Source organism: Megascapheus bottae, chromosome 15, assembly GCF_031878675.1.
Source record: "Megascapheus bottae isolate mThoBot1 chromosome 15, mThoBot2.hap1, whole genome shotgun sequence".
Classification (NCBI taxonomy): Eukaryota; Metazoa; Chordata; class Mammalia; order Rodentia; family Geomyidae; genus Megascapheus; species Megascapheus bottae.
Genome location: NC_143523.1, coordinates 38,621,893 through 38,645,758, shown reverse-complemented (window position 1 = coordinate 38,645,758; position 23,866 = coordinate 38,621,893). Strand labels below are relative to the sequence as shown.

Here is a 23,866-nt window from a genome sequence, read left to right as displayed (position 1 = left end):
CATTTAGTCTAATCACTCTTCAGGCTCTGCAATGACTAGTATTACTGATGTAGGCTGCAATGTACACTATGAAATCTACCTATAATTTTTCTAAGAGTTGACAAGTTTAGAAAAACAGTGTAGGAGAATTACTCATAGTTGTGCAGGAAGGGGGGATGCCAAATGAGTTTTTAATGAGGATGTCACAGCATGAATATATGAAAAAAGAACTTTTGGATATAGACATTAGATGAACAAGAACAATCAAGGTAAGTTTTCAGGAATGTTGATGGGTAAACAAGGTCACAGTGATTATTACACAGTGTGTAGCTTATTTCTGAAGATCATTTTGTTTGCTGTTAATGAATCAACAAACTTGGCTTCCCCAAGAACATTAGACAAAACATACCAACACATTTGTCAGAAATATAGTTTTATTATCATAATATTTTATAATTAAAAATTTATTTTTTAATCCTGGGAACAGAATATTCCAACTTCTGTAAAGTGACCCTGCAAAATACTGGAAAACAGTGTCTAGGCAGTCTGAACTTTGCAGATAAAAATCTACAATTAAGTTTGGGAAGAAAGAAAAAGGAAAGAAAGAACACTCCAAATAAAAATTTCTTCCCTATATAACAATAATAAAGTTCTATCTATTCTCCAGTTTAATCTTGAACATGTTTTCCCAGAAACTTTGGTGATGTCTTAAAAAAAGCCACTGCTTCAACTCTAAGGCAGACTGCCTACAGTGGCAAGGAAACTATTTTCAAATAAGACCTTAAGTGGAACATGGCACAGGCTTCAGGCCATGTCGTATAAGTGGAGTATTCCATATTTCAACAGTAAATTTGTCGTCTCAAAGGTAGTACAATATACATAATACTTTTCCTGGTATGGGGATAAGAATTTAGTTGAAATTTAAAAAACAAATCTTAATGTAACAAATATATCCCTAAAATATCTGTCTTACTTAATACAGAGAGTGTAGACATGAAACCATGATGCTTTCCCAAGATCACTGCTACCACTGTCAAAGGAGGGTACTATGTCTTCTAATCAAAATAAATGATCATTTAAAGGCAACATGAGTCATTTGAAATGAAATGGGAAAAAATCCAGCTATGCAATATTGCAAAAGAAGCTGTCATTGTATCTATATTACAGAACAAAAGAAAGCATGCAATACAACCAAACAAATCATGTTCCAGTACAGAAAAGCTAAAGTGCAATGGTATAAAGATCAATAAGGTAAGCATCAGGAATAAAGAACTTTGGAGGAAATTAATTACCCAGATAAATAATGACATTATGTATTTTTTTTACAATATCAGCCAAAACAGTAGTATTCACAGCAATAATTTTTCCCACTTGATTACTGCCTAAGTATCACATGAATGGTCTATCCCCACATGTTCAAAGTCAAATCAATGACTCAAAAACACATTCACTATAATATATTGAAAATATCTGAAGATTATAAGTTAGACTTTTCATTTTTCTGGCATTTTAAGTAGCTATTTTATTACCTATTTTTAATGTGCTGCTAATCTGATGCTTATTACAATTACAATAATAATTCTACTAGCGTTAATTAGGTTACAGTTTTAATTATTGTAAATAAGAGAATTCAATTTACATGAGCAAACGAATTGTTTAACTACCCCCACAAACACATACACTTTTTCCATGAATATTTAAAAATAAATTAATAGACTTGATATTTCTATTTTATATGTATATATGTATATATTTGTGGACAAAATTATTCTTGTTTCTAGAATGATATGAGCACTTGTAAACTCTGCCTGAGACCTGATGGCGTTACTAAATTTAAGAAAAAAATTCATGAAAATTCATTCTTGTACAAAATGTTAGAGTAAGATTCTTAAAAGTTCTTTAGAGAAATGAAAGTGGTTTGGGGAGAAGTATGTCATATTCCAGATTCTACATGTGTTGTTTATTTCAGAAATTACTTTAGAATGCACTGTGCAATGAACACTTCAGGTACTTGGTTGAAAGATAAGAATGGGAGAAACCAAGCAACCTATGTTTCTTTGGGTCTGGCTTACTTCATTTAACATAATTTTTTCCAAGCCTTTCCACGTCCTTAGGAATGGTACAATATCATTCCTTCTAATGGAAGAGTAGAAACACATGTATACCACGTTTTCTAAGAATGTATATTTTAGTCCTAAAAGAGCACAAAAGTAGCAGGAGGTGAATGGAGCTGCTGGTGTAGAAGATAGGCTAGTGAAGAAACTGTCATGTCTAAAATGGAGACAGAGAGTGAGCTATTGGCACGCCCAAGGAAGCAGGTGTTTGTGGAGGACTGAGACATTTCTGCAGCCTGTCCAGCAGGGTCCTGATGCACTGAGTGCCCTCCACTGGCATCCTATATACTCAGGCACTGCACCAACAGTAATGTTGATCACAGGGTTTTCCTGGCCTAAGCCACAGAAGCAGCTATTACAACAGATGCTCACAGCATAGTCTGAGGATGCAATGTATTCAGCTAAAGAAGATAGCATGGGCATGTCAAGACCCAAATGCACATGCATGTAAAAATGCAAAACACGAGTCAAACAAACTAAAACACTATCTGTCAAAATAAAGACTGAAGTCTGAATGAGCAAGTCCCTTAAGCGATCCAAAGATTGGGTCTTAATTAACCAGAATATTCAGAGATGGAAAATTAAAAATAAATTGCTATTTTGGAGGCTCTCAACTAACCTGAAGATTAAAAACTATATATATATATATTAATTTCACTGCTGTCAAAAGAGCTCTCCATCTTCTTCCCTTCTCTCACAATGTAAGAGAAGAGTGGACACAGGTGAAATGTCTCTCAGAGCCTGACATCTTGTGTAGACCTGGTCCTGTGTTTATGATCACAATGTTTAGACCCAGATACCAGCACTCCTACAAACTGGACCAAAACTTTAAGCTGGAGCTTTATTTTACTCAAATTATGAGATAAGATTGTTTTCATTCTTTTGTTTGTGTATTCTTTAGGTAATCTGCCTCCTGAATCAAGGAGCAGGTTGTCTTAATATTCTGGTTGACTAAGATTTCCCTTGGTTCAGTTCTGGTTGATGGTGCTTGAATATGTGATGTCCTTCGCTTTTTCCATGTGTCTTGCTACAGGATATATCCAAAGAACAATACCATTGGCCCTTAGAGAAGTGTTCCTCAGAGCGCAGTGGTGAAGGTCCTGTGCCTCCCACCCTTTTAGATGATGTTCACAATGGCTGTTGGCTTCTTTTTAGCCATTTTGGGCCTGTGGTTGCCTTTCCGGCTGAGCCCCAGCAGCTCTCCTTTCTTGGATGATCTGCAGACTTCTCTTGAGAACTCAGCTTGCTCATGAATGGACTTGGCAGGCTGCAAGCCACCTCTGTCATCCTTGGCTTTCTTCAAGAAGTTTCTTCCCTTTGGATGGAAATGGGCCTTGAGGTCGGAGTGGTTACACACAGAATGTGGGTGCCCTCGGCTTCTACAGAGATTGGGTGGGAATGAAGAGGTGAGCAAACAAAGATTTTGTTAAACATTAAAACAATGGTAAGTAACACTTTTTTCACAATCAGTTCTACATCCTACCACCTTGAGCATGCAGAAATGAGTATTTTCTCTTCCTAAGAGTTTCTGTGTCTTCCATGATTTCATAATACTAAATTCCTAAGGAAATAACACCAGTTCTACTATCATAGATAAAACTGAGGCACCTTTAAGCGACTACTCAGAATAATACACAGAGAAGGTGGGATATTTTCTCTATATAGGCTATATCTCTTGACTCTCTAAGTACTACAAATGGAGTAAGAAAATCTATTGTAGAGATAAGTGATGTAGTATCCACACTACATCAATAGTATTATAGAGTTATTATGACTCCACTATACTATGATTACACTATACTATCATATGCAGAGAAAAACACACCTGAGAAGACAGGACAAATATTACTCTAGTGTATCGGAGTCCCATCAAAAGTCCACACAAGTAGGTTAACTTTCACCAAACCTTCTCAAATCCACTTATAAACAGCATATAAAATGCAACAGTAGAATATACAACACAACCATTACTCAATGGCCCAAGAACAAAAAAAGATATACATACAAGCATCTGGGTTTCTTATTTGAGGAGATGTCGGTAAGCTAAAGTGAAACAAGAAAAACATTACTTCTCTTGAAGGCTGGATGTGGTTTATAAAATATTGTGCTTTTAAGAAAGTCCATTTTTTAACTCTGGAAATCAGAGACTTATTTATTAGCATTACCATGACACCATCTATCACATCAGAAGATTGTTTCAATATGTTTCTTCTGGGGCACCTGTTCCCAGTCTTCCTAAAAGTTAGCATCAGTAGAACTTAAAAATTTCCAAAAGCTAAAGAATGTCCTACTAGATCCGTGTTAGGAATGATGAGCCATCATTTCTTAAGTGATCTGACTGTATTTGCAGCTAATTTACTATAGCAGTAGCTGGTTGCAAAGTGTCAACTAAGAGGAACTTGGCATAAAATCTTCATTGTCTCAGGCATGCCATTTCTAAATGAGGGCATATGAAGACCAACCCTATGAATATCCCTGAAGCCATCTATCCTGGGGCTTGGACTCAGGGCCTGGGCACTGCCCTTGGGCTTTCTCAAGGCTAGAATTCTACCACTTGAGCCACAGCACCACTGCTGCCTTTTTCTATGAATGTGGTACTCAGGCATGTGAACCAAGAATTGAACCCAGGGCTTCGTGCATCCTAGGCAAGTAGTCTACCACTAGGCCATGCTCCTGGGCCCTAAGTACTTTCAATCTGCAGTTGTTGAATCCATGTGAATAGAACCCACAGATAGAACCAACTATATTTCTAAATTATAAGCATCGTGTTTGAGGTTGCTACAGGTTTGGGGTAATTGGCCAACTCAGCTCTTCTCCCACGGAACCTTTCTATAAATGGCAGCACTACATGCCCACTTACCCACAGCAAAAGCTTGGATTCATCTTTGCTCCATTTTCCTCCCTTATCCACTAAATCTAATCCTGCAGCAGGACCAGTAGTTCTTATAGAGCCTGCCTTAGAACATATCATTTGCCCATCTCTTCACTCTACTTCTAATGCTGTTACCCAGCTACCATTCCTCTGGCCCACCCCTTCCAGTCTGATATGTCCTCGGATGGCTTCCCTGTGCACTGGGGAATAGATCCAAGCTAGTTATGTGACACTAAAGTCTGGCAGGACAAATCCTTCCTCTCTGATTTCACCTTTTCCTACTTTACAAAGATAAAACATGCCAAGTTAGCTTCCCTGGAAGGCACTTTTTCCTTGCCTAGAACATTCCATCTCAATTTTCTGTAGAGGTGCATTTGGTCTATTATCCAGGTCATAGTACAAAAGCTGCCCCTTCTGGGCTGCATTTCAAGCCTACCATCTTACTTTCTGTCTAGACAATGGCTCCCACTGTGTGAGAATAACTTTGTTTTCTTGCTCACCCACTGTGCTCCCTCCACATTGAGAGCAAGGACCTTGTCTGTTTTGCACACCACAGTTTCCTCAGCATCTACTAAATGCAACCCCTTCAATAAATATGTGTTAAATAATGGACTACTAAATGAGTAACCTGCAGGAAATAAATGCAATGCTTAAAACAAGATTACCCAAGCTGTTCCCTTGACCTTCCAATTTTAGCAGTTCTGTGAATGATTTTGGCAGATGGTATATTAGGTCACTTTGTGTCTAATTTGACAGTGTTTTTCAGAGCATAAAGATAAAATATCTGAATAAGCACATTGTATTTTTAGAAACCAGCCAGGTGAAAAGGAACATAAAGGCTCAAGGGGATTAAGGGAAAGAAACAGATGCCAAAGCATTATTTCGGGTAAGACAGTAACTCTGAGAGGAAGGGAATTTTCCATAGCATGGAAGAATGTGAGGCTAGAGTCACCTTCTGAAAGAAGCAACTCATTTCCAATCTGGGAATGGCACCCACCACTCTCAGGAATAGAAATGAGGAAAAGGGAATGGGAGAGGGGAAGGGAAGCAGGAGGTGAGAGGAGGGGAAAAGAAGATCCACACTGGCTTTGGAGAGCATGAGAACTAGGCAGGAATAGTTTTTCTGATTGTTTTAGGAGAGGAATCTCAGGAGGGGTTGGGGTGGTCACAGGCAGAATGTCTGTGTACCCTGGTGATCTCTGGGCATGGAGCTATTCTGAGTGACTCCTGTACCCTGAAATTTGGGATGCTGGGTATCTTCACTAAGCTAGGTTAGATGGGTGAACAAATATATAATTCCAAGCTTTCCCTGATATAAGCATCCAAGTTATTCTGTATATCTGCGTTCACAGCAATCCCAGCCGGCCACACTAAGCACTCTGGTCATGCCAAATACATGGCTCCTCATTTCCTAGGTGGATGTATACTATCACAGCAAAATAAATTAGGTTATGAAATAAATGTGATCTACAGAATCTGTAGATGAAATCATAAAGTAGCACATTATGGTCTGAAGCATGGCTTAGAGGACAATATAAGGAAAGAAGAGCAATTTGCCCAATCTTTCCAGAAATTATAAACCCATTCTAGGTCTTTCTCCAGCTACATCTAGGCAAGACTGTACACCCTGTAGCTAGTGATGGTCAAAGACTGACAGGAATTAAAAGGAAAGGAGGAAAGAGGTTGTTGGTGTGACGATATCCCCTCAGAAGAATTGCACATAGAAGGCCACAGACACACACGTGAGAAAAAAATCCATCAGTCATACACTTGGAAATGAATACTGTGCTGAAACCTCAGATATAACCAGCTTATTTCTTTCTGGTCTTCTCTGATTCTGGAAAGTTCTGTAGCTTACATACTCATACTATATTTCCCTAAGGCTGAGTATACATTTTTATAATACAAATAAACATCATGCAAAATTTCATTTCTTTCTTTCCTTCCTCTTTTCCTGTCACCTTTGCCTTCTTGTTGCCTCTCCCCTGCCTTCTTCCTCTTACTCAGCTGCCTTTCATGTCATTGTTCCTTCTGGATAATGTTTCTCATTATATCATTATTCTCCTTTGACTCCCAACTTCCAGAAGGTCACATTTTTAAAATTAGTCATCCTTATTATTCTTTTGATTAGCAAAAATATTTCCGTTTTTTTCTCTCATAATATAATCCATCGGGGGAAAGTAAAAGTATCATTCTAATTTTCCTAGGAAGGAGGTAAATAAACACAATGTTCCATACATAATAAAATATTACAAATAAACCACTTTTGAGTATAAAAAGGTCCTTTCTTTAGGAACTGTATATAGGGAAGGTGTGTGATTTTAGCTGCCTCATCTGTAGGGTGATTAGAACCATTCTGACCCTGCCAAGAGACCAGGATTTACGGAGACTTGAACTCTGGGCCTCTCCCTCTCTACTCTTTCACTCAAAGCTAGTACTCTACCATTTAAGCCATGTATCCATTCCAGCATTTTGCTGATTAATTGGAAGCAGAGTTTCTTAGACATTTCTGCCCAGGCTGACTTTGAACCTTGACCCTATGGGTCTCATCCTTCTGAGTCAGTAGGATTACATATTTTACATTTCATATATATATATATATATATTTCTTCCAATTCTGGAAGGGGAGGGAGAAGAATGGTAAAGTACACAATCAGGATTTAGCTCCCCTCCCCAAGGTGTCCTGTTACCACTTCCCCACTTACGCACAGACAAGCAGTGCTTTCAAATGACACCTAATGAGCTTTTTCTAGTCACCTCTCGCCTCCATCTCCACGCCCATTCCTTTATCTTTGGCCCATTTATACAGTGCACATGACCTCACATTTTCAGTCGGACAAGTGGGACTTACCACGTGCTCAGTGATGTTATGGCTGAACCCCAAAGCCTGGTGGCTTTGGTAGTATTCCAATTGCTTTTCTGCTAGCTCTACCCGTTGCAACAGATTCTCAATAAAGTCCTGGAGCCGAGCTTTCCCCTGAACCTCCTTCTCAGCTGCTGCTTCCAGAAAATGGTTGAATGTTACAACTTCTCTGCAAGGCAAAAATGTCAGAACAAAAATGAAAAAAAAGAGAGAGAAAGAAACAGGAATGAATCCATTCAACACATATTGAGGATTGTCTATTTTGTGCTAATTATCATGCGAGGCCAGGCAGTTGTGGTAATGACAAAAGACAGGATTACTCCTTGGTGACTGCATGTAGAGACTGGATTTTGGTAGAGGAAGATAGTCATGATAAAACATAAAAATTAATGCATATGGAAAAAAAGCTAACTGGGTGCAAGGAGATAAAGTGTTAGAGAAAAAGAATGGGTAAGAAGACAAGTAAGGGATGATCTCCTGAATGAGAAAATGTTTGAATGAAGGAATAAGCTACATGGACGACTGGGAAAATTAAGCCAGGTGAACAAGGGGCATACATGTGAGTCTGAGGAACAGCCAGGAGACGTGTGTGGAGAAAGGAACTAAGTAAGACCTTGCTGATCACTCTAGATATTATAGATGTTTTTGAGACAAGCTTTAATTTAAAATTTAGAAGACTGGCTGCTGGGATAGAAAATTCTACCGAGAAGGCATGTATGGAGGCTAGAGACCCAAAAGAGCAGTAACAGAGTGCACTGAATGAATCACTTTAGAGTAGTGTATTTCCGAGTTAAGGATGAAATAACCCAAACACACAATGTTCACTGGGGAAGCTATCCTAGCACTGACCTAGAGAAGCAATGTGTAGTTATCCTTATGAAACTAAACAACTGGACAAAATAACTAAAGCATGTTAAAGCAATGCTCTTTTTAAAGTACATGAATTAGTATAGATTCACAAATGTGGAACATTTGAAATAACCTAATTATGGCTTGCCATTTTATGTTTATTTGCAATGAAAATAAGTCTTCTGCTTTTTTTTTTGCCAGTCCTGGGCTTGAGCTCAGGGCCTGAGCACTGTCCTTGGACTTTCTCAAGGCTAGAGCTCTACCACTTGAGCCTCAGCACCTCTTCTGGCTTTTTTCTATGTATGTGGTACTGAGGAATCGAACCTGGGTCTTTGCGCATGCTAGGCAAGCATTCTACCACTAGGCCAAACTCTTGGCCCCAAGTCTTCAGCTTTTTAAGCTAAAGATTCTTAAAATTTTTTTACAATGCACACTAAACAATATGAACAAGGAAGCAGCTGAATCTCCATTTTTTTGATATGATAAGCATGAATATTAAGAGTCATCTTTCCGGTTACCTCTTAATGAATGCACATGCATCCTTTTTCTCTCCTTGCTCTCTCCTTCATTACCTTTTTTCCCTATTTTTCCAGACAAACCAGTCAGCACTACCAAATGATGTACATAAATTAGCCTGGTGAACCAAAACCCTTCTGAACAACTATCTAGGGATAATATTATTGATGATGTTGATGATAATATTGTATAGGATCACAGTTCTCTTCATCTGTTGCTTTCACTTTCTGGGAAATTGTGACATTCTTTCTTGTCACCCCTTTGCATGTTCCACCATCCTTACCAGGATTTTTAAATTGCATATACTTTTTACTACACGCTGGATACAGTATTCCCTTTATATGTTTTCAAACTTCTGCAGCCTCCATGGAGTGGCCATTCATCTTGACCACACTCAAATTATGCAGTCAAGACTCTAAAGATTTTGGCCATTATTCCATCAATCATTTTCAATATCGATTAAAGTTTATATATTTAACATGCTAGTCAATTCATCACCTCTGTCCTCCTTCTCAAAATCCAACTAATCTTTATTTCTCACTAGGCACAATCATTTCTTGAGAGTAGAATATAGGGGAATTTGACCTAGGAAATCACAGATTTACAAACGATCCTTGCAATATGACAGTGAGTAGCTACCAATGATACAACTAGCCAATGTGGTACTTGACAATTAGTCATGCTTTTTCGCTTGCAAATGTATTATGTCACACTTGGCCACACAGAAACTTTACTAACAGTTTCTATAGATTCATACCCCTGTGAAAAATCTTGGAAGTTATATATTTATAAAAACAGAAAACAGACTGAGTCTAACAATGATTCACCAATGAAAATGTTCATTACCTCATCCACCTTTGCCTAGCAACTTGTCCAGGATGAAACACAAACCCTAATGCATAATAACTCCATTATCATTCAGAGCCTAACATATTGCCACATAATAGAAAGAGTTCTTGTGGAAAAGATCTTTCAACAAGTGTCCAGTTTGGTCCCACATGTTTGAATGCGAACCCTCAATAGAAGACCTTCACTTTCCAAGGTCCTGATTGTTCAGGACCAGAACAGATCCAATTTACTACATGGCTTTGAAACTATGATGTATGTGCGTGCGTGCGTGCGTGCGTGCGTGTGTGTGTGTGTTGCTTTTTTATTTGTGTTTTGCTAACATGCAAACATAAGGACCATGCTTATTCTAGGAAAGTGTTCCATTACTAACCTACATTACCAATCATGTCATTTGCTTTGATTTTCCTTCTTGGGAGTAGCAACAAGTATCTTAACAGCAAGGGTAGCAGGCCCATCCAGGTACCACAAAGACGTTTTGTGGATCCTACTAAAGGACAGAACCATATCAAAGATGAAAAGCCAGTGGAAACATGGCCCAGAAAAAAATATGGCTGCCACATCTTCTATCCAATATTAAGGTTTCAATTCATTTCCTTTGGATTGAAGCCCACAGAAGAGATTTTTTGGGTTATATTTAAAATAATTGAATCATGAAACCATTTTTCTGAATTGTACTTACAGGGAAGAAAATAAAAGTTAGTCATTTTCCCCAGTTTATTGTTTTACCTTGTTTGCCACTTTGTCTTACTACAGAGATATTTAATATTTATGAAAAACACAAAACCACTGGAGCATCCAACCCGACAGGGCTTATTCTCTGTTCTAAACCCTACATTCAACTGAATATGTCCAAATTCCACATATTCAAGTAAATATTTTTGTAGTTAATATTTATATAAGAAAAGAGAAGAAATTCTAGCAACCAGAAGTAATTATTGTCAGCATCTTTGGTATGTTTTTATTTTTTCCTCATTTTTTTTCCTTGCACTTATTTCTTGGGCTCTGAGACTGTGCAGTTTAACATACAAAAAGCCAGCAACATCTGACAGCTTAATTTCATGGGATTAAAATCAAAGGAACAAATCTGAATACGACACTGCTTATAATTATAGCTGTATATTTAAATCATGTATGTTTTGCTGATGGTTCCATAGAAAATCTCAAAAATTAATATTAATGTTGCTAGCTGGTCAGGAGTGCTATGTTATGTTGTAGAAGAGAAGGATTTTGTTCTAGCTTCCTTCATCCAATTATCCTGTGCCCTGGAGCTGAGAAGTTAACAATCTTCATATTTTTCAACCAAACTTTTAGTCTGTGTATCTCACTGAAAAAAGGATTATTGAAGTAAACCTCATGGTTTAGTATGATTTTGTCTTGAAAGAGAGGTTAAATGTACAAGGACAAGAGTTGGAGGAGTTCACTGTGGTGGGATTGTGTAAAGATATCTTTATTAGATGAAAACTATAGCCAAAGTAAGAGACTAATTGTAGGATAGTAGTTGTGTATATCTCTGATGTTCCTTCCCCATCCTGTTCATCTATAATGAATGATCTCTAGAGCAACTTCTTTATTCCCCTTCCTTGCCCCAAGGAATCTGAGGGATTGTCTGAATAGGGGGATAAAGAGGGTTTAATGAGATTCTGTCTCTAACCTCCAAGATAATTGTATTCCAACAGTAAAATATGCATTCAACGAGCAAAGGAGATCTTAAAATTTAAGAAAACAAAATGCTTTCTGTCATGATTTCAGATCCCACATTACTTCAAATCTTTAAGAAATTACCAACTGCTGTTTTTGGGTAATAGTATCGAAACACAACAGGCATCATTCCCTAACATCAATGTCCAGATGTCCCCTCCATTTCTTTACTACTATGTATTTGTGTGCACTATGCCTTCTTCAAGTATTTACCAAAACAAGGAACAGAGACTAGATGTAGAAACACTGAAAGTTCAGCTGATTTCTATTAAGCCAGACATTAAAAAATACTCACAAAACTTGTAGAACAATACCACTAACTTGTTTTTAGAAAAAGTTTTTGTAAAAATGTATTATTTAGGTAAATAGATTATACATATATATATATATATATATATGGGGAGAGATAGACACGAACTGAAATGCACAATTAAAAGGCTGATCTGAATATGACTAAGAAGAAGAAGAATATGATACTATCAGACAGAGGGTTTTATTTGCAGCTCTCACCCTGTGACTCACAACACAGAGAGAAGCTGGAAGCCAGATGAGAAGATAAGGACCAACCTGAGTGAAATTCAATCAGAATTCAGGTACAGCTCAGCTTTAGGGAAGTTACCTGATTCTAGGTCACTTCTAGGCTCCCCTTTGACTTCTTATTTCAAGAAGAAGAGATTAAACATTATTAAATCTGAAGATTTATGGAAAACATACTTATCAAAAGCATTAACGGACTCTCCAGCAAGAGACTATAAGAAACTGACCTTGAATGTCATTATTATGTAGAACGATCTGCAGAGCTGGAATCTGACTGTATTCCAGGACTCATAATATAAGGTTAATGACCTTATAGTTTTTCAACTAACCTAACATTGAGATCACCTTAATTTCAGTTTGTGAATGTATCATATCTAAATGAAATGAACTCTAAGATATGGAAACAAGAGATTTATCTTTGTGGTTTTTCTTCTTAATATACTATGTGAAGTTATTTCTTTTCTCTGTTTGTTCCCCTTATGGTTGAGCTCATGTGATTACTGTATCTGACTATGTTACCTGGTATAATGCAAATACATGTATTTGTTTATTTGAAAGAGGGAAGGGAAAGGGGGAAACAAGGTGATTGGGAGAGGGTCGGGGGAGAGAAAGGGTTCAAAAACATGAGAAAGGGGTATCAATATATGAGAAGTCATGCATCCACTACCTGATGAATGTAATTGTAACCCCTCTATACATTATTCCAACAATAAAATACAATGAAAAAGATAAACACACTGTGAAGATGAGTGAGTGTGATGCTTTTATGCTATTCTTTTTGTCTTTTAAAGCTCACACAATAAAGATTGCAGACACTCATCACACTGGCGCTGAGTAAGGCAAATTTATTAAAGACAGAAAATCCCTTTCTTTTTTTTTTAGCCCTTTCTTATACAGAAGAAGCCCTTTCTAAATTTCACGCATGTGTTCATTAGTTTACAAGGTGCTTCTATAGTCTAACACACAGATAACATCATGTTACATTTTACAACTGCATCTTCTGAGAGGAGTTCAAAGCAAGCTGATTTTGAAAAAAAAGAGTTACATGATCATGTGAATATGCTTACCTAAACGAACATTTAAAGACAGAAGCCAGGTACCTATGGCTCACAACTGTAATCCTAGCTATTCAGGAGACTGTAATCTGAAGATCATGGCTCAAATCCAGCCCAGGCAGGAAAAGTCTATGTGATTCTTTATCTATAATTAACCACAAAAGAGCTGGAATTGGAGTTATGGCTCAAGTGCCATAGTACCAGGTTTAAGTGAAACAGCTAATGGACAGCATCCAAGCCCTGAATGACAGAAGTGTGTATGAATGTACTCTAGTATCACCACAATTGGACAGACATTAAACTCTGCATTATTTTTTTATTTTTATTTTTGCAAGCCCTGGGGCTTAAACTCAAGAGCCTGGGCACAGTCCTTGGGCTTCCTCAAGGGTAGAACTTTACCACTTCTAACTTTTTCTATGCATGTGGTATGGAGGAATTGAATCCAGCTCTTCATGCATGGTAGGTAAGCACCCTACCACTAGGTCAAACTCCCAGCCCTAAACTTTGAACTATTATTATTATATATCGCTCCTAATCCAGAGACTTTTTTATGCCTGCACAAACTCCCTTTCCTGACCTAGTCAGACTTATATCTGGACATTCTGTACCCTCTGCCAGGAACTTTTCCCTGACATTTGTCCTAGTCCCTACTCCTAACAAGCCCTCTAACCTCAAGAGCTCCTGCTAGGAACTATTTATTCCCACAAACGTCCCCAAGGGTAGTTGAGTTGTTACCTGTGCTCTCCCACAAAACTTCACTGTGCTGCTTATGTCATCATATCAGAAAATCGGTGAGGTTCTGAGACCCTGTCTGCTCATTAGGACATACCAGCAGCTAGCATGAGCTCAGAACTCCATGAAGGCCCAATAAATTCCTAGGGAATATCTGAAATGTGCAACTACAGTTGAAAACCGTTAACTATCAAGGAGCTCTTTAGTTTTCTTTTTTTCCTTTTATCATTTGCCAGATACTTTCTGGGAATGTAACACCTATGACTAATATACAGGTGCCTCATACAGTTGGTGGGGAGGGGGTGGAGTCGGGATCCAAAATAGATGTCTCTCTTCCGTTTGTAAAAAAATATTTCACCATTAACCTTTTCTCCCAAAGGGGAAACTCTCTATCAAGTTATTTAAATTTCATTTTACATTACTGATTTATGAACTCTTCAGAGGTATATGAAATGATAAAAATACCTTCAGCTAAAAATAGTCTTGCTATTGATCACAGAGTACCCCAGACAGAATAAGGTGTCGGCCCCAAGACAAACCTAAAGCAACATTCAGTATCTCTTACCTAGAACCATGAACTGCATAAACGCTCCCACACAGAGACACAAGCTGGAATCAACCCCAGGCCCACCTTAACAGCCGTGGCCCACCTGTTTTTCCTTTATCTTTCTTTTCTGGCCTTTCTGAATAAACCACTATGGCTCCCATTCTTTTTTTAAAAAAAATAATTGTTCAGAGAACTCTAATGAGAAAATCAAATTGTTCTGGTTGGCATTTAGTTGCTCAGATGGGCCAGAGAGACAAGGGAAGAGATGAAGAGACAAGAAGATATGGAAAATTTCCCTGGGTTTCCAAGTTTGACCAACAGGGCGCCTCTGAGAAAACATGTGTGACATCTGGTTTCTGCTAGGCTATGTTGTACCCTGCATGGGATACAGCTTGGAAAGAGAGGCTTTCATTTATAAAGATGAACGAACACTGTGAGGCCAACAGACCCCGCTGTCCCCTTGAGCTGTGTATCTAATAGGTTTCCTGGCCCACTTCCTAGCTACAGATCAGGATGGATAGATTGTCTACTCCTGGCTTTAGCTGACCAAAAATCGGGAATGATGTACGTAAATGACAAGAAGGCAGAGCTGTACAAAGCCTGAAGGCAGGCACTTCATATGGCATACCACACTACATAACCAGAACAGAGCCCAACCTGGCACACAACAGCCTCTCAGTAGACCTCCTTCAGAGCTCCAGGCTGGGAATGAGGCAAATGATAAAGGGAAAAGAGAACTAGCTTCTGTCTACCAGACCTTACAGAGCACTAGGTTGGAAATTATAGAGATAAATTACAAAGGGGTCCATTACTGCAATCAAAACCTGGTACTGGCACATTACCCACCCTGAGTGGGCAAGGACATTAGGACAGCTAAGTTAAAAGCCCTCATTTGGAGGTTAAAAGCCCTGGGCTGGGTGTTCCGGAAGCTCAGATCATGGCAATGCTTATGATGCCACTGTTTTCCTGCTTCCAACACCTTTGATGACAACTGACATTTTCTTTAATAACATCAAAAAAAATAGATGATGTCATTGTGGCAGCCCTCTCAAAATAGCAAAGGAGCATGCCTATTCCAAAATGGGCCATGCTCAGAATTACATAAGCCTTGATGCTTTAGGCAAATATCACATTTTCAGAAGCCTGGTAAGGACATAGTGAGCTAATGGAAAAGCACTCGGCAGGGAGACTGCCTTTGGATTCAGTGTGTTTCTAAGTGTTTGTTCTTGGGCAAGTCAGTCCATAGCAATGGTCCTTATTTTCTGTGAAATTCTGTCTCTGAGAAATAAATGTAACACTCTGAAAGAGAGAAAAGGGACCTTCTAGTTCTAAACATGTAAAAATTATGCATGGCCCACCCTGGAGCTGTCTTTGATAGCCTATCCTGTCCATGTCACTGTCCTTCAGCTAGCCACCTTTACAAATTCCACCCTTCCTTCTCATCTCTTCTGGGTGGCTTGTCTAAATACAAAGGTCTGTTCTCTGTTATCTGAAGCTACCTTGCAGCTTGGTATGGTCTATGCCTGTAATCCCTGCACTGTGGAGGCGGAGGGGGGAGGGGTGTAGGATGAAGCAAGTAGCTCTTGAATTTGAGACCAGACTGTACTCAATAGCAAGACTCTGTCTTAAAAAGCAACACAAATATTAGTGAAAACCTACCCTGGGTTTGGATATGGGTCTTCTCATGAGGATGTTTCATTCTTCCTACAGAGTGCACATGCACCTTAGGGTAAAATGCCACAGATTTCATGGTCTCTAGACATGCCTGTACAATGCTGGTACTTCCCAGGTGCACCCTCGGCACTTTTCAAACTTACCAGCCTACATATTTGGGACTGTAGTTATCACATTCAGTATCTCCAACAAACTCCTCCCCCAACAGATCAACTCAGCTCCCATCTAAATCCATCCTTTTCTGTGAAGGGATACCTTACTGCAAGGGGTCAGGATTGATTTACCTGATTACAGACACTGCTACCAATAGCTGAGTACTCGTCAATAAGTAAGTACAGGGTTCTGCAGGGCTTTTTAAGTTTCACTGACTTGGTAAAGAAACAAGGACAACTTCTAGCACTCTCATGCCACAAACCCGTAGACTTCTCTACAGAGGTGAAATAAGATTCATTAGTATACAAGTATAAAATATCACCATTGTAAACAATCTAACAGCATCTTCTGTTATTATAGGCACACAAATATATACACATACATGAGTGCATGTGTGAATGCACACACACATACACATGCACACACACCTGTATATCTTGCATAAATCATCACGTAAAGATGATCTCAGGGAAGATACAACCCTGCAACTTTTACTTGGTCTGAAGGGTTTTTAAAGTTCAGGGGAAAATCTATAGGCATGAAAGGCTTAGTGTAAATGCTAAATACTAAATATTGCATGCATTTATTTTTAAGTTTTAGCAAAGATTTATTTTAGTACGGCAGGCTAAAATAAGGAGAAGTAGAGGAGAGAGAATCGTGTCCTGTTTGCAATGCTGAAATAAGAGTTAAACTCTCCTGGCTGCATATTTTTTAAAACCAAATTTGCCATCTGTGCCTCAAAGGGTACAAGATTTAAATCTACTTCAAATAGGACAGCAACAATCTACCCTGAAGAGCTCACGTGAAGGCATTTCATCGAAAGCATAGCTGCTAGAATGTTCCTTGGCCAAATGGGCCTTCCTTATCTGAAATGCCATGAGATACCACCCTCTGAAAGAACACTGAGGCATGAAAGGGCTCAGCCAGGCAGATCCAGTCAATCAACCTGGTATCAGTGGTGTGGCAAGTGGGCAGCTGGCTCTGAACCCCCACTCAGATGGCAGTGGAGGAGCCAAGTTAGTCTCTACAGACACTGAGGGCACTGTGAAGAGTCACTCTCTCACACCAAGAGCCCTAGTGTCCTTCCTGGGGACAAGACACTTTCAGTCCTATTTTATATACAAAAGGAGGGATTATTTGAGGTTTGAATGCAGAGATGGACAGGCTGGGCCCAAACGAAAGCTTAAAGAAAAGACTCTGTTTTTGATTGAGAAATTCATGACAATTCTGCTGTATTTTATTCTATTTCTTAAAAATATGCCACTGCTGACTGTTTTTAACTAATTCTTAGGTAAACTGTTTGGAAGCTACTCTAGTTTAATGAAGTTTAATAAAGGTCATCTATGTAAATAAAAAATATGCCACTGTTATTTTCTGTTAGCCTAAAAATCACATATTAAAAACCAACTCATGTTGTTGATACAGCTCATTGCTAATGTGCCTGCTTAGCATGGGTTTAATTCCCAGCACCGGGAATAAAAAATACAAATAAATGCATAAAAATGCTGAAAATAATTGGGAACAAAGATGCACATGTATATTAACTTAAGATTCTATGCTTAATATTAGGAAAATAGAACAAAACTGTGCATTGGTTAATAGAATACTAGTTTAATTGATCTTGATGCAGCTATACCACAGACTATTATGTATCAGTCAGAAGGAATGGCATAATTCTGATGCCTGAGATATAATATGCTAAAGCAAAACAATTCCAGGGACAAGTGGCAAAATAGTGTATGTCACAATTACTTTGGGGGGGGGAAATGTAACTGTGTATAAATCACATACGGCTGAAAGCGCACCAGAAAAGTCTAAACGGGTATTCACTATATTTAAGTGTTGTCTCTGAGAATGGGGAGGGATATGCTTGGAGAAGGTAGGATAGTTTCTTTTTTTAACAGTCATGGGGCTTGAACTTGTGGCGTTGGCACAGTCCTTGAGCGGTTTTTGTTCAAGGCTAGCATTCTACCACTTTGAGCTACAGCACCACTTTCATTTTCTGGTGGTTAACTGGAGATAAGAGTCTTATAGACTTTCTTGTCCATATTGGCTTTTAACCACAATCCTCAGATCTTAGCCTCCTGCGTAGCTAGGATTACAGGTGTAAGCCAACCTGCTTTGGGTAAGACATTTTCAACATACCTTCTATCTCATTAACACGCAAGCATACAACTTTCATTTGCTGCTTTGGATTAACCATAATACAATATTATTATTGACCTATTCACAAGTCACTTTTATTTAGTCCATTATTTTAATAATAAGATATTGTTGAACTCATCACTTCGGACACAATTAATTTTAGGTTTGCCATTACACATAGAACAACCTCACCTACCATTTTCCAGAAGGAAAATGTAGGTCACCAGAAGACAAAAAAAAAAACCAACAACAAGGAAAATGGCATTTTTCATTACAGATTATCCCTCTGGAAGCGAAGAAAATTAGTTGCAGATTCAAAATCCGTCCTTACTACTAATTTTTTAAATGTCTACTATAATGAACAAAAGGTGTTTTGGTTTCTTTTCAAGGTAGAATAGAAATATTTAATGTTGACAAGATTCCTTAAGATTCCTTAAATACACAGGATTTCTCAGAAAGTTTTAATTTCTATATTTTAAGTACAACACAAGACAGAAAAATGCCAGAGGCCGGAAAAAGATGAAGTGAAATCAAAATAGTACTTAGATTTGTCCTTTCCTTACCTCCTTTTTTTTTTTGCCAGTCCTGGGCTTGAGCTCAGGGCCTGCGCACTGTCCTTGGACTTTCTCAAGGCTAGAGCTCTACCTCAGCACCACTTCCGGCTTTTTTCTATGTATGTGGTACCGAGGAATCAAACCAGAGTCTTTGTGCATGCTGGGCAAGCACTCTACCTCTAGGCCAAATTCCCAGCCCTTTAAAATTTGTCCTTTCATCCTATGAATTCTCAGTGTTTATTTAAAATAAAATCTGACATTCCAAATCTGCAAATATACTGAATTCTTATGTATGTTTTTTTTCTAGTTTGGGTTAAATCCAGACTTATTAATAAGGAAGTGTTTCTCCAATTATGAAGCTTTTTCAAATAAAAGTTTCTACGATGACCTTGTGAAACCAGTGCCAACTCTATGCAAAGAGTCAAGATTTATTTTAGAATGATGCATCATTTTTACAAAAGTAAAATTCTTAAACTTAAAATGCAGAACTCCATACCAAGCACTGATGGCTGACATAATTCTAACTTCTCAAAAAAGAAGAGATCTGAGGATCATGGTTCATAGCTAATGCAGGCAGAAAAAAATCCATGAGACCCTTATCTCCAATTATAAAGCAAAAAGAACTGGAGGAAGTATAGAGTGACAGCCTTGAAGAAGAAGAAAGCCAAGCAAGAACATCAGGTCCCAAGTTCAAGTCTCAGTACACACAAAAACCAATCTAGATTTCTATATCAGAAAGAAAAATCTTTCCTCTGGGTTTCTTCATGTCTCCTATTCCCAAATATAAATTATAGTTAAATAGTTCTTCCCCCTACTGTTGATGTTTCATTAACAAAGGCAGATAACCCAAAATGGCAAGCCAAAATCATTCCTACTTGGAATGCACTATTATGCTTGAATAAGGCAGCACCCCACGTTCTTGACCATAAAATAGAGACAATCAGGAGGAAGGGTTCTCCTAGCACACCTTCTGTCTTTCCATGCAACTCAAGCTTCCTCACTATTTGTGCTAGGAATGGATTTCACCATGGGCAATCTATGTTAGTCCTCCCTAATCTATGTTAGTCCATGGAAGTTTACAACTTCCATGGTGAAAGAGTCAGATATTTGGACATTACTATCCTAGACAGCCAACATACAGAGAGTGCAAATAATATCAGAGCCTCAAGCCTCCTTCCTTGCTCAAGTACATCAATGAGAAAGCCACCAAAGATACTTTCAAATAACACATCCCAAACCTTGTTTACACTGGCTTATCACCTGGGATCCCTAAAGCAATGGGGTTCACATCCAGTTTCAGCACCACTTACTCTTCTTTCCTAAGCAGCTCCTCCTCAGATTCTGTCAGGCGCTGCTTCAGCACAGCAATCATTTCCACAGCCGCATTCACCTGTCTGTTCAGGGCCCGCTCTCGCCTCTGCACTTCCTGTTTCTTCTGAGTCAGTTGCACAAATGCTGCTCGAACTTCCAACAGTTCAGCAGTTTTCTGGGCCAACTCTTTGGTGAGCTTATCAATTCTTTTCTCAATGGTCCTATCCACAGCCTCGACCATCCGGTTGAATTTTTCTCTGACATGTGCCTCAAAAGCAGCTTTGGTATCCGAAGTGGGAAGTCCTGGACTTGAGCAGGGCCCATGCAGGGAGTCCACCCGCATGTCCATCGCAGTGTAGGTCCGCACACAGGACACAGGCCTCTCTGCCACCACCTCAAATGGCTTCCTGTCCTTGGAATGTTCATGTGCGATGCTGTACAAGTTAACATAGCTGGGCTTCGGCTTGGCCCCACTGCCTCGGCTCTGCACTTTTCCCTGTCTCAGAACTTCTGAAGGAGTGACCAGGTCTGTGTCTGTGTCTTTGAGAGATGGAAAGATGCTGCATTTTGTCAAGAGGGTTCTTTCTTCGTAGCTATGACTGAATTCCAGATGGGCCCTCAGAGATGACAAGCTTCTAAATCTGGTATGGTCTCCACACCGCGGGCAGCGGAATGGCAGGCACACAGCAACATTCTCGAAGGACTCCTGCCAGGGATATCTGTTTTCCTCAAAACCCTTCTGTTGCATTACTCTAAAAGTCCTGGAAACAGAGTGGAAAAATGGGTAGTTTATATGGCGGTGCGAGAGAGAGAGAGAGAGAGAGAGAGAGAGAGAGAGAGAGAGAGAGAGAGAGAGAGAGAGAGAGAGAGAGAGAGAGAGAGGGAGGGAGGGAGGGGGGGAGAGAGAGAGAGAGGGGGGGAGAGGGGGAGAGAGAGGGGGAGAGAGGAGGGAGAGGGGGAGAGAGAGGAGAGAACATGCCATTGAAACAATAGCTACTTGTCTCCATGAGGACTGTGGCTTTTTGCATAGATGTCATTAAAATCAACACTTAGAGATCATAAGACAAATCTAGCCACGTCCTTTCATTTCTTATCACCTACTATGGCTTTTGTACATCAGAGTTGGGGCCATTCCCTTAGCAGAGATGATATGGCCTATGATCCCCAAATATGTATGTAATACTTGGCATTTCCAGAAACAGTCTGTTACTCTTTGCTTAGGATTTAAAAGGAGAGAGGGGAATTCATAGGCCCCGTTCTTCATAGATGAACAAATTAGAGTAAGGTAGTAAAGTAATGAATCCAAGGTCAAATGGAAAATGGCAGATCCAGAAGTCAAGTGTCTTGCCCTTCTGAATTCTGAAAAGGCATGCAAAGCTGTGCCCTATTTGAGTACAAGTGAAGAAAACTCACAGAAATCGTCAAAATAAGTCCCAAGAGAGCAAGCTCAGCTATCTTTTCCCAAGTAAGGAAACGATTACTCAAAGTACAGTGGAATTAGGCACAGCAACAAGCTAAAGGTTTTACAAGCTGTTTTTTTTCCTTTCATTTTAAAAATAATTATTGGTATGTTGACACACATCAGTATGAGGCATAACCATAGTTCCAGACTGGAGTTTGACAGAAATTTGGGACTCAAAGTGTCAGAAACTATTTGATGTAATCAGGGCCATATCCAAGATGATATCTAGAATGGTCTGGATGCATCTGTGCTATCTCTGATCTTGTGTTAACATGTCAATGTGTGCAGATAGATGGCCAGAGTAACATCAGCATAAACTCTTCACAGAAGTTCTGGTTTCCTAGCATGAATTCATTACCTAGCAAGACATGACTGCTGAAACCCAATTTTGCTAGTCGTGTGAGTCGATTTCCACCTGCAACGGTTTCTAATTAAGTGTAACTAGCACTGGGCCTATGTTGTGGGAAGCCCAGATGGGGCCTGAGGGTGAACAGTGACTTTATGGGGTCTTAGATGGCTTTGGAAAATGGTCCCCAGTTAGCCAGGTGGGGAAAGCTTCTAGATTGGTAACCTCTGCCCACCTGGGAGGGGAAACCCCATTCTAGGCTCCATGGGAATGTTTTAAACAGCTGGCTTTGTGGGGGTGAGGTGCTAACCCGGGCCTTAGATGTGAAATGGTGGTCAGCATTCTAGCATAGGAAAGAGGTGGCATCTCTGGGTAGGGAAAACCAGTGGGGAAAACCGGTAACCATGCCATCCCTAGCACGCAGCAGGCTTCCATGGGCCCAGCGGAAACCCCAGTCCACAGGGCTGGCAGGAAGGCTTCCATTTCTTCTGCAGGCTGGCAGCACCCGGGCCTGGAGGCGGGGATGGGGTGTGTGTAGGGGGTTCCAGCTCCCCCTGCCCCAGCTGCTGCGCCTGTGCCAGTCCCAGGGCGCACACCCGGGCCCCCCCCCCCCACTCCGCATGTGGGGGCTGCGAAGCCAGCTTTCCCAACTCCCCTGCAGGGGCTGCGGTGCTGCAGGGCCGGGACCCTCTCCCCTGCAGCCCTGGCTGGCCCCCTCCGCTGCACCCCGCCCCACCCTCTCGGGCCCCGGCCCGGGGCGCGGGTCCCCAGCGCCTGTCACTCACCCGACTTGTTGCTGCTGTCACCTCCACCGCCCCGCAGCCTCCAGCACGGGTGCCCAGGCTTCTTGGGGAGCCGAGCGGTTTTCAGCAGAGCCGTAAATCAGGCTGAGCAGGGCCCGTTCTCCCCCACCCCCGCACCCCACCCCCGCACCCCACCCCCCGCCGCACCCCCGCGCGCGGGGAGGGGGGTGGGAACCCGCGGCGTCCGGGGCGGAGCGGTCGGTGGCGGGGGCGGCGCCCGGAGACGGGGTGCGGGAGTGGCCCGGGCTCTCCACGCTCCCCGAGGCGGCGGCCGCCTCCCCGCGAGCCGCCCTCCCTCGGCGCGGCCCCGCGGCAGGGAGACCCCGGCCCCTCCCGCGGCTCAGGATGGCGCTGACATCACGCGTGGGGAGGTGCGGGGCCACGCGCGGGCGGGCGGGCGCGGCGCTCCGGGCAGGCCCTCTTCCCGAGGACCTGGGGAAGATGAGGAGCGGAAGAGCCCGGTGTCCTGCGGAGCTAGATCTAGTGGAGGGGGAGTGGAGGGGGCGGGAAGAGGGGGGATCTGGTCCCCAACTTCTACCAAACAGCTCGTACCCACGCTTGTCCCCCCCAAAATGATTTATGATCAAGAGAAATTGCTTTCCTTTCCAGGGATCTTGATATTTCAATGTGCTGGATTTTATTTTAGGTTTGAGGAAGGGGTGGGGTTTTGTGGTGGCTGTTTTAACCTGCTTGGGGATGCTCCCAGAAATAGGAAACCAAGATACAATTTACTTTTCTTCTTCTTCTTTTTGAATAGATAATCATCTTCACTCTTCAGGCGTCTGTTTCCGAAGCTGTTACTAGTGA

The 23,866-nt window shown here is 40.6% G+C and overlaps 1 protein-coding gene across 1 annotated transcript; it reads right to left on the bottom strand.

The window, feature by feature from the left end:
• Positions 1 to 395: 395 nt before the first annotated feature.
• On the bottom strand, positions 396 to 23,260 carry Znf365 (zinc finger protein 365). The gene is made up of 5 exons (XM_090346389.1): positions 23,042 to 23,260; positions 20,448 to 21,209; positions 7,817 to 7,997; positions 4,099 to 4,136; positions 396 to 3,472 (listed from the first exon to the last, which is right to left on the bottom strand). The coding sequence occupies exons 2-5, from the start codon at positions 21,194 to 21,196 to the stop codon at positions 3,211 to 3,213; spliced, it is 1,230 nt and encodes a 409-aa protein (XP_090202515.1). The 5' UTR covers positions 21,197 to 21,209; positions 23,042 to 23,260; the 3' UTR covers positions 396 to 3,210.
• Between the last annotated feature and the right edge of the window lie 606 nt (positions 23,261 to 23,866).